Consider the following 12,398-nt stretch of genomic DNA (forward strand, 5'->3'; position numbering starts at 1 on the left):
GTTGCTAAACAACAATAGTATTTCCAACAGCCCACATAGCAACCGGCCACGACTGCTAACGCCAAGCAGCAACACATTACTACATGTTGTTTATTCTCACGCTAATGCTAAGCAGCAACACCGTTACATGTTATGTATTCTCATGCTAACGCTAAGCAGCAACACATCGCTACATGTTGTTCAATCTCATGCAGCTTGTGATGAACACACATTTAATTGGCTCGCCGACTTTTAAAATAGAGCTGTGGTTAGGGTTAGGGGGACACATAATACAAATACACCACACACACATCACACCGAACACACACACACACACACACACACACGCACACAATACAAATACACCACACACACATCACACACACACACAATACAAAAACACCACACATACACACAATACAGAAACACCACACATACACTCACACTCACACACACACACACACACACACACACACACACACACACACACACACACACACACACACACACACACACACACACACACACAGCAGTGCTGATTAAAACAATGTGGAATTCTAGCGTGGGACTTAATGGGTACAGACCCCCTCTTCCAGATGCAGCTGAGCGAACGTGTTCGGGGGAGAGAGGAGGCCTAGTTCAACACTGCTCTGTGAGAAACCAGCCTGTCGTTCAGCCATACTACACCGGCTTGTTTCATGCGGATACCTTAAAAGCATCCTGCTTTTCAGCCGGGCGGAGCCAGTTGGGGCCTCCACTAACAGGCCGCCTCTGTCAGTCTTTGACAGCGTCCGTGCGACTCTCTGTCTTTGTGTGTCTTTGTGTGTCTCTGCTGCGCTGTGTATATGAAGGGAGAGAGGAGGGCTAATTGATTATACGAGAGCCACATCTGTTTCTGCCTTTGGCAGCAGTCACCGAGTCCCCCTGAAACCACAACATTAAACACTGAGATCCCGTCCCCCTTCCCCTGGGATGCGGGTGTGTAAATGCGTGTGTGCAAAAATGTATGTCTGTTTGTATTTGTGAGTGTGTGTCTGTCTATGCAATCGCTCATTTCTGTGTGTGTGTGTGTGTGTGTGTGTGTACTGTACTGAGGTGCCTGCAATGAGAAGGGGACCTCGGGGATGTCTGATAGGCTGGGGGATGGCAATGGCTGTTTTTTCATTTTAGGGGGAGGGCAGTCAAAATGGTATGGGAAAAAAGGTAGAAAGGATAGAGTAGGGAGCAAAAAAAAGGAGAAGAAGAAAACAAAGGCTGGCGGCTTGTGCACTTTGCCTTTAAGCCGCACTCTGTGAAAACCATCAGAACCAAGGTGTGCTTTCAGAGGTGGAGGAGGTGAGAAAGTGGGTGAAAAGAGACTGAATGAGAGAGAGAGAGAGAGAGAGAGAGAGAGCGACAAAGAGAGAGAGACAGAGACTGAGTGATCTAAAGAGAGTGATCGAAAGAGAGGGGGTAAGAAAGATGGAAATGGTTTAAGAGATTTGGAAATGCGGAGACAAAGGTGGGGGTTAACATGAAGAAAAAGAGAAAAACAGATTGCAGAGATGGAGAGAGAGAGAGAGCCTGGAATTCATATGTCCAGAAGAAGAAATCTGCTCCCATTTCAAATTCCTCTGTCCATCCCGCTGTCGGACTTACGGAAACCTAACTCCACTTTGGCCATAGTGTGTGTGTATGTGTGTGTGTGTGTGTGTGTGTGTGTGTGTGTGTGTGTGTATATGTGTGTGTGCGCGCCATACAGTGGATGTCTGCACACTTTATCCCAATGCTTTGTTTGCTCTCAAAACCAAAGTAGGACATGAGACTGATTGGAAGAAAGTGCACCGCTGGGGTTAAGTGTGTGTGAGCGTTGGCGTGCGCGCATGGCTGCACCTCAGGGCTAAATCAAATAACGGCCCACTTTCCCAATCCAAGTCAATCCTATTTCCTTACACACAGGAAGGCATGCCTGCCACTGGTGATTTGAGGTTAGTGTATGTGTGTGTGTGGCAACACACTGACACATACCCAGACATGCACGCACACACATGCACACCAAAATCGTGCTAATGGCAGGTACTGTAGGTGGTTTGTTAGCTAACCAAGCTAGTCAACTTAGCGCCATCTGTCCTGTGCTGTGAAAACACGGGCCTCACCCTGAGTTTAGACGGACTGTCAACCTGTCACTGTCCTCCTGCTTTTGCAGACCGGCTTGGAGGGGACTGGGCTCAATGATGAAGGGTCAAAGGTCAATGGAAAAAAGGGGATGAGGATCCCCCCCCCCCGTTTTCTCCCCAATTGTACTTGGCCAATTACCCCACTCTTCCGAGCCGTCCCAGTTGCTGCTCTAAAGGGGGCATAGCACGTGGGAGGCCCCCCCGAACAGGCACTCCGACTGACAAGAGGAGGCGCTAGCGCAGCGACGAGGACACATACCCACATCCGGCTTCCCACCCGCAGACACGGACAATTGTGTCTGTCGGGACGCCCGACCAAGCCAGAGGTAACACGGGGATTCGAACCGCTGATACCCATGTTGGTAGGCAACGGGATAGACCGCCATCCTACCCAGAAGCGGGGATGAGGATTTTAACGATGTGGATGCCTGTATGAGTTTTGAGTGGAATCGTTCAATGTGTTACTGGCCGCTGTGCAGTTTTTATAATGTAAAGAATTAAAAACCAGTTGCATTGAATAGCCAAGCTTTCACACCTACTTACCAACCAAATGACCTTCTTAGTTACTTCGCACAACCTTAGTGACTCTCAGTAAATCCTGAGTGATTGACAGGTTAAACTTCAACAGCCGCTGACATCTGACTCCCCCGTGGCTGAGGCTGATCTCCAGCCTTACATTAACTGAGCGCTCTGACATCTTCCTGACCCTAACCTTAACCCTCAGCCAGACCAAAGCTCCTCTTCTCCACCTCCTCCTCCTGCATCGCCCTTGTCCTGTACCCAGCGCTGTTCCTACAGCATCCTTCATCCCGCCAGAGATGAGGCAATTAATGGTAAATGGACTGCATTTATACAGCACTTCTCTAGTCTACCGACCACTGAAAGTACTCCACAGTGTATGCCTCACATTCACCCATTCACACACATTCATACACTGATGGCAGAGGCTGCCATGCAAGGTGCCAGTTAGGGGTTCGATGTCTTGCTCAAGGACACTTTGATATGCTCTCTGGAGGAGCCAGGGATCGAACCAGCGACCTTCCGATTACTAGACGACCTGCTCTACCTCCTGAGCCATGCAGCCCTACAGAGAAGAGAATTACAGATGCATAATGCAAGAAACAAACAGTTAAAAGGATGCTGCCATAGGATTAAAGGATAATTCTGTTCTTTTACAGCCTGGGTCTTATTTTCAAAGTTTTTGTCATCACACGTATCGGTTGTGACATCATTTTACTCACCAGCTTCATTTTAGAGGTTTTACACATGGGACCCCCGCTTTATAATGGCATCTTGGGACAAGTGAACATGAGTGTCAAACATGTTTGAGCAAATCCAATTTAAACCAAATATCTGGTATTTGGAAGTGAAAACCCAAAGTGAAAGTTAAAAGTTATTGAAATGTCTAATATGATCAATGGTGGATGACATTGCTGATCTACTACCTGGTTCAACCTGCAGGAAGTAGCAGCCTACACACACAAGTAGCAGCCGACCAGCACAACAGAGAAGTCATAGATAATGGACAGTCATGGACACAGTCTGACTGAGACAGTAGGGGGGGGGGGCTTGTTGTTTAAAGGACATGTTTAACACTCCAGTTCACTTGCCCCATAAGACACCGTTGTAAAGCTGAGTCCAGCGGTGGTCCCCTGTCCAAAATCTACTAAATAAAGCTGGTAAGCAAAATTACATCATAACTGATATGTATGATGGAAAACCTACAACCCCCCCCCCCCCCCCAAATTATAGAAATCCTGAATTTTCATTTAATATGTTGCAAGTCATTCGATGGACATGCTACTTTGGAAACAGGGTGGAAGAAATAATAAAGAGCCAAAGCACCCACAGCCAAAATCTAAAAGCCTAAACTGGATTGCTATTTCAAATGGACATCTAAAGTGCGACGCGTTCCAGCCATGTCAAGGCCATCATCATCATCACTCCACTAGAACTTCTTCATTTGACTCAAGGGTGTAAGGATGGAGGGTGTCGTCGGGGAGGGCTGCAGACTGCCACATGCCTCCTCTGATACATGTGGAGTCGCCAGCCGCTTCTTTTCACCTGACCGTGAGGAGTTTCTCCAGGGGGACGTAGCGCGTGGAAGGATCACGCTATCCCCCCAGTTCCCCCTCCCCCCTGAACAAGTGCCTCTGACTGACCAGAGGAGGCGCTAGTGCAGTGACCAGGACACATACCCACATCCGGTTTCCCACCCGCAAACATGGCCAATTGTGTCTGTAGGGACGCCCGACCAAGCCAGAGGTAACACGGGGATTCGAACCGGCGATCCCCGTGCTGGCAGGCAACAGAATAGACCGCCACACCACCAGGACAGTGTTTCTACCTGTTCCTCACTGTGTGGATGTAATGCCCTCTTTGATTTTAGGCAATACAAAGAAACTTGAAAAGGGATTTGACTTGTCTCCCCCCCTTTCCTACTCCCTGTGTTTCTCTCTCACTCTCTCTCTCTCTCTCTCTCTCTCTCTCTCTCTCTCTCTCTCTCTCTCTCTCTCTCTCTCTCTCTCTCTCTCTCTCTCTCTCTCTCCATCTTCATGCTCCTGCCGTAGCATAATGGGGTCTAATGCAGATGGGGGCATATGGCGGCTATATGAGGCCCCACAGATGCCTGTGTAGACCTCTTATAATGCTGATCAAACATCTCTGGCTCCTTTGAACGGTGTCACTTTATTGCCTCGCTAACGACAGACCATGTGTATTTGTGTGTGGTGCGTGTCACTTCCGTCAGCCAGCTCTCTAATGACACACGGCACAAACCTCACATACGTGTTAGTGTGTGTGTCCGTGTATGTGTGTGTGTGTGTGTTGGCTGACGACTCTACCACCCATGAGCTTCAAGTCCACTTCCTCCTTCAGTGCTCCCAAGGGGGCTCGACCAGCCTTAGTTTCAAGTAAACCTGTAACCCCCACGTGTGAGAGTGTGTGTGTGTGCGCGTGCGTGTGTGTGTGTGTGTGTGTGTGTGTGTGCGTGCGTGCGTGCGTGCGTGCGTGCGTGCGTGTATTTACAGTACATAGCGTTTGATTCAGGGTCTTTGATTTGTAGTGGGCCTGCACAGGGTCTGGCACACACTCAACACACACTCTCCAGATGCCAGTGAAACTGATCACAAGCCTTTGTGTGTGTGTGTGTGTGTGTGTGTGTGTGTGTGTGTGTGTGTGTGTGTGTGTGTGTGTGTGTGTGCAAGTGCATGTGTGTGTATTTCTAGATATCCTGTTTGTGGAATGAACAAATCTGTTATTACAGCGAAATGAAGTAAAAGAGAAGGGGGTAGCTGGGATTGTGGGATGGGGGGTAGGGGTGAGGGGGGTCTTAGGGGTAGAGGAAGGAATAAAAAAAAACTTAACAATTTCTCCTTTTCGGCCAGCCAGCCAGAGCCAGAGGTATGCTGAGTGGTCCCAAATTGTGGAGAAAATTAGGCCATAAAAAAGTGGATTTACAGACCTGTTTTTTTTTTCCTTCTCTCGAATGCACAATCTCAAGTTAACGGTCGAGCACAGAAGCACCTTCTCGCTCAAACCTTCGAGCTCATCCCGCCGGTGATCCTCGAGCTCTTTTACTATGTGCCAAAAAGCAATGGTGTGAGATAAAGTCTGACAGCAGTATGAGACACCACACGTCATGTTATAGAATACTCGGCAGTTTGTGTATGTCCTGTGTTAGCAGCGTTGAGTGATGTTTGAAGGTCTTGAGAAAAGAGTACTGTAGTACACTTTCTCTCCATCTACATCTCTCTCTCCCTCTATTTTGCAGTTTCTCGTCCCCTCTCTTTTCCTCTATCTCCCTCACTTTCTCTCTCCCTCACTTTCTCTCTCCATCTCTATGTCTCTCATCCCAAGCTAACTATCTGGAGAATGGATGTGGCAACAGTTCATTGGCACTCCTCCTTCTAGCCCCCTGCTTCTGAATGATGACTTTACCAGAGAAAAAGGATGAGGAGGGCATGAAATGCAGAGATGAATAATGTAGAGGAGGCGAGCGCTTAGGAGAGCCGCTGGAACAAGAGGATAGTGATGAAAGAATGTAAGTCAAAGAAAGAATGTAGGCCATAATAGAGAACAGAGGGAGGTGGAACGGAGCAGGCAGGACAAGTACAGGGCAGTGGTTCTCAATCAGGTCCTCAGTCCTACAGGTTTTCTATTCTACCAGATACATTCATCTGTTGTGTCTGGTATTCCAGCCATCTAATCAAGAGCGGTGTCTGCATTGTTGGTACATTCTACATTCTTACACCATGGTCACATAGAATACTGTTCTCTGATTGGCTGGAGGGTGTGAGTTAAAACAGTACACACACAGGGCATCCAGGTAGTGTGGCGGTGTATTCCGTTGCCTACCAACACGGGGATCACAGGATCGAATCCCCATGTTACCTCCGGCTTGGTCGGGCGTCCCTGCAGACACGTTTGGCCGTGTCTGCGGGTGGGAAGCCAGATGTGGGTATGTGTCCTGGTCGCTGCACTAGTGTCTCATCTGGTTGGTCGGGGCGCCTGTTCAAGGGTGAGGGGGAACTGGGGGGAATAGCGTGATCCTCCCACGCGCTATGTCCCCCTGGTGAAGCTCCTCACTGTCAAGTGAAAAGAAGCGGCTGGCGACTCCACATGTATCGGGGGAGGCATGTGGTAGTCTGCAGCCCTCCTCAGATCGGCAGAGGAGGTGGAGCAGCGACCGGGATGGCTTGGAAGAGTGGGGTAATTGGTCGGATACAATTGGGGAGAAAAGGGTGGGGGGACTCCCCCCCCAAAAAAAACCAACCGTATACACATGTAGTTCGGCTCAATTTTAATCACTGCTTTAAATTCATACGCTTGGCCACAAAGTCACTATGTAACCATAGGAATACACTGATTCAGTAGCAAGCTCAGTAAACGTTCAAAAACTTTAGCTTAGCGGCTAACTTTTGCTTCAAAGCTTTTTCATTCAGAGTCCAAAACTTTCGAAGAACTTTGACACTTAGAACAACTCCGTCCCCTTTCCTTCATCTATTTTGATAGTCTGAGCTCTTAATTTGTGATGAAAACACATTTTATCATGTAAAAAAAAAAACATTCGAATTCGCCAATGCTGGTTTTCGCTCCTCCCACTTTGTTGTCCACTGCATTACTTTGAAAAATGTTCCCTGGCCAGTTGTTCCCATGGAAACGAAAAAGGCAGGAAGTCATCATGGTTCGGTCTGGATTGCTCAGTGACCATAAGCGCCATACTTAACATTTTCGTCTGTGGAGTACGCATACACATACCTTTCACATACTACATTTGCATACTAACTCGAGGAAACTAAAATTAGCATAATGTAGTATGAAACACTCAGACACAGCTCAGGAGTTTTTGAACATTACAAAACAGATGAATGGAATTAACCACCTGCCAGAATACATAATCAGCAGCACTGGGAATCCCAAAATACCAGACTGGGAGACCCCAAGGTACCAGACTGAGTCCTCAGCCTATCGAAGGCTACAAGGCAGCAAGAATGACTGAAAAGTCAATTGAAAGCCGCATCTCTGTGGCTTTGTTGCCTACTTTGTCATGCCACGCAACTCTGTGCTGCGAGTTGAACATTTTTCAAGTCACGCCACAAAGTCCCCCGAAGCGACAAAATGACAGCCAATCATTTTGTTTGGTATCACAAGGCCACACCCCCGCTGAGGTCAAGACTGGCATAGAGAAGACAACATGGAGGACATATTGATTTGTGCTGTTTCTGCATATCCTGAGTTGTATGGTGTCACACAGTGACCGTAAAAAGAGGGAATTAGCGTGGTGAAAGGATCTGCTTGTTGGATTCTCTGGTTAAGTTTTTATTTGCTTTGAAAGCACAGAGTCGCTCTTGCTAATGCTTTATAATGGTGTTGTCAAATGAACTTGTTGCCAAGAAACTGTGGCAGTACTATTCAAGATGTAGCAAACCAAGTAACTCTGAGTTACTTGGTTTGGGGGACCTGAGGTGTGAATAAAGCAACGTGTAGCTTTTGGTGTGACTGCAGCATGAGAATGACTGATTCAGGGGTACCGATATTTGGGAACATACCGGGGTACTGGTTGTTGTCGAGGTCCCCTCCTCCCCGCAGAGTAAATCCATATCCCGGCAGGCTGCTGATGGGGCTCCGAGCTGCTCTCAGCTCTTGGCTCAGCGACAAGCCTTGAGTGATCACGTCTCTCCTCCCGTTATAGATCAGCACTCGTCCACCTCGCTCCTCTCCTCCGAACGGACAGCCCACCGCCACATCTGAGGGACGACACACAGACGCATGGTTTAGACATCAGTGGGGTTAGGGCCCCTTTGAGATACAGGGAGAAAGCAGGAAAAAAACAGATTGGAAAAAAAAACGAGTGGATGAGGGTCTTGTCTTCCTTTACCTGCACTGGGGGATCTGGCCACAGTTATTTCTAACTCACCCTTCACTTCCATTCCTGTTCCCCATCCCTTCTCTTTCTTTCCCCTCCTAAAATGCTCTCTGTCTCTGAGTGGCGACTGTTGAAGCCATTGCTCTACTTCCTAGTCACCCAAGTGCTGTGGACTGTATGGACCAATCATGCCCAACTTCACCTCACAACAGGAAAAGGTCAAAGTACAGGCAGAAGTTGCCATAGCAACAATTCTCTGTCTCTGGGGAGCCCCATCAAACATGCAGGTTAGAGTGAGGCTTGGGCCACTCATTTTTGTCCGAACCCACCGAGCCCGAAAGCAAAGTAACCGAGCCTGACCTGAACCAGACAGGCTGTCGTGGCAATTATTGAATTCCACACTAACAGAAACGAGGAACGAGACAAAAATCTTTAGTGTTGTCACACGATTTTAATATATGCTCATGAACAGATGCATCCACCTCCTTATCTCATGTCTTCCAGTTCTAATCCACCAAGGCCACTTCTCCATTTAGTGTGTACACACTTGCTACACTCAGTGAGTCTCCCATACTGCCAACAGTTAACAACAGGCCCTTTTTTGGGAGAAGACACTTTATAAGACTACCTTTGCTCTACTACACATGGACTTCAAGAATCCATCTAAGCAATGCAAGGTCATGGTGAAAGATTAAAAGTAAGCAAACATCAAATATGAATTGCCCTCACACAGGCATTCTGTTTTTTATGTCCGAACCCGACTCGAACCCAACGCAGTTAAGATTAAGGTATGAGTTCGTGTTACCCTCTCATGCAATTGTTGTTACCATGGGTACAGCTTACCTGTTTACTCAGAGTACACTGTGTGGGCAGTTTGTGAATGACCATCAAAAGGTATTTTATATAGGCTATAGACAGATTGTTTTAACCCCCCCCCCACACACACAAACACAATGTCATCAGCAGTTCCATCATTTTTATTTATTTTTACACAATCTACTACTACTACTACTACTACTACTACTTTCGGCTGCTCCCGTTAGGATCATTGAATCATCCATTTCCATCTCTTCCTTTCCTCTGCATCTTCCTCTGTCACACCAGCCACCTGCATGTCCTCCCTCACCACATCCATAAAGCTCCTCTTTAGCCTTCCTCTTTTCCTCTACCCTGGCTGGCGTGACTGAACCTCAGTCCCCATGGGCTCGGTCAGGTATCCATACACGCAAACGTGAATATATATATATATATAAATTATCTAAGCCTCGAATTCGCATCGCGGGATGCTGGAGCCTATCCCAGCAGTCATAGGCTCCAGCATCCCGCGACCCGACTATGTATATACTACATCCACATACATGTACAACACTGGAATATGCACATTTAAACTGAAGATGCTGCCATTGGACAGCCGCCACTGTGCTTTGCTCTCGTTCTGTTCGTGGTCTCTGCAGACCATATTGTGACACATTATTACAAATATTTTGATATTCTTAAATATGTATCCCAGAAAAGGCTGATCAGTTCACCCGGACAAATAAATATTCCTGATTCCTGGAGACCAAGTTTACTAGGGAAAAATTTCATCACTTCGTCAGGTCTCAGTTTAGACAAGTGACGGAACATTTTCCCACTAAACTTTATATCCAGATGAACTGATGAGACTTTTCTGGGATTTGTAAAGATGGATTACTGAGCATGCATCGAGACACCCTAAACATGTAGACATTCTGCAGTAGACACTGTGCAGACACTCTTAGTTTAGATTCGTTTTCTCGTCTTTTAAACATTGTGTCCACATTCTTGTGTCTTTCTGTTGAATAACCTGAAGACAAATTGCTACTGAGTGCAAACAAGCTCGTTCTCATCCGACGGCGTCATACATGACGCTACTGACAAAGTGTCGCGACATTAAACAGACCAGACCTAGGTTACATCACATGACAACGTCGGAACATGCCCACAGCCTCAACTGTTGGTCTTACACAAAACATAGGCTAGCAACAACAACCACACTCTAAACACAACACGCGAACGCCTACTGCATAGTAAAACATCCTGGAGGTGATGATACACCACAATACAGCACCCATCACACTTATGCTCATAACATTGCAAAAATAGAACTGAAACACCACAGGCCTAATTAAACATGACAATCAATGCCACACAAGATACCGCACATGAAAGAAGGTGCACAGCACACATCAGGAATTGGGAACACTTTGTCTTTTCACGTCATGTACTTGCGTACATGAAATGAAATGAAATATCGTTTCCCCCAGCCCACAGCAGTGCAACACAAAGACAAAAACACATATCGAAAAACTACAAGAACACATATATCCAAACTAAACACATATCCAAAACTAAGCAAAAATAAAAAATCACTGTCCACGAGAGCGAATGCCAGCCAGGATGACTGTCGGAACTGCTGGTCTGCATGGGCTAGCAGTTAGCATAGCCTGCCCCGCTTCTGCGTCCTGTCATGTCGCCCTCGGTGCTTCCTCTGCGGGCACAGCTCCGGGCAGGGCCGTGGTCCCTGGGCCCACAGGGACCAGGAACCACCAGGGACCGGCTAGGAGAGCTTGGTCTCCCAGCCGGTCCAGCGCCAGCTCTCCAAGCCATCAAACGAAGACACCAACGTAAAAGCAGACGTGGAGAAAGACACTGCATGGACGATACTGGGTGAGGCCGCTGCAAACTAAGTTCGCGCCACCATCTTCCCGCACCAGAAGCGGAAGACACCGGAAGCGGACATGCCACAAAATGCCTATATTATAAGCTAGCCCAGGGGTGGCTATGTGTATGCAGGTTTTCATTCCAGCCGGACTCCACATCAGGTGATTTGTTGGAAGAATGTATTGGTGAAATCACCTGCTGTGGCGTCGGGTTGGAATTAAACCTGCATACACATGGCTCTCCATGGCACATGGTTAGCCACCGCTGGGCTAGCCTATCCTACGTCATGCAAGTCAAGCTGATAAAAACAAAATAGACCAGTTGCGAGCATCCGGGTAGTGTAGCGGTCTATTCCGTTGCCTACCAACACGGAATCGTCGGGTCGAATCCCCGTGTTACCTCCGGCTTGGTCGGGCGTCACTACAGACACAATTGGCCGTGGCTGTGGATGGGAAGTCAGATGTGGGTATCTGTCCTGGTCGCTGCACTAGCGCCTCCTCTGGTCGGTCCGGGCGCCCCCAGATCGGCAGAGAGTGGGTGGAGCAGCAACCGGGACGGCTCAAAAAGAGCGGGGTAATTGGCCAGATACAATTGGGGGAGAAAAGGGGGGGAAAATAGACCAGTTGCATCACAGTTAGGGAACAGTCAACAAAAACGTCAAGTAAACAGGACTAGAGCCAGTCCTCACAAACACACAGATCAAGCGAGTAATTCCCTGATTCTTAACTTAAAGCAGAAGCGACCACAGGGCATCTTGTCAGCTAGCCAACTCCATGAAGAGAAGAGGTTCGAGTGGTGACGTAAACGTGGTGATATGAGTGCGCGCCCACGCACGGACGGCCACATCAGGGATAGACATTATCATTATGTTTATCATAGTGAAGACAAATGTTTGGAAATGGAAAGATAATGAGCAAATAAACACAACGTTGGCATATTTTTACTTTTATTATTCATTTCAGGAACCTTAATGTACAGAAAAATAAAAATCTATAACCTGTGACATAAAAATGGAGACGTTTCAGAGCTCCCCCTAAATCTCTCAAAGGAGGCTTTCAGGGGAGTTCATGTCCTTTTCAGGGGGGCCGAGCTCTCTCCCCCCCCCCCCCCGGTAATTCGAGCCCGAACACTTTGTCAAGCGCATCAATACATGACGCGGTGGGATCAGAATGTGTTGGTGTAAACTTACTTGTTTGTCAATAAAACTTGTACTT

At 47.6% G+C, this 12,398-nt stretch overlaps 1 protein-coding gene across 1 annotated transcript in view; it reads right to left on the reverse strand.

Annotated features, from left to right (window-relative positions):
* The window catches only part of itga8 (integrin, alpha 8), a 103,491-nt gene that overhangs the window by 44,063 nt on the left and 47,030 nt on the right, over positions 1-12,398 (reverse strand). Inside the window, 1 exon segment of the mRNA XM_056287023.1 lies at positions 8,186-8,383. Coding sequence (XP_056142998.1) covers positions 8,186-8,383 — 198 coding nt within the window.

Source organism: Lampris incognitus, chromosome 9 (genome assembly GCF_029633865.1).
Source record: "Lampris incognitus isolate fLamInc1 chromosome 9, fLamInc1.hap2, whole genome shotgun sequence".
In the NCBI taxonomy this organism is placed as follows: domain Eukaryota; kingdom Metazoa; phylum Chordata; class Actinopteri; order Lampriformes; family Lampridae; genus Lampris; species Lampris incognitus.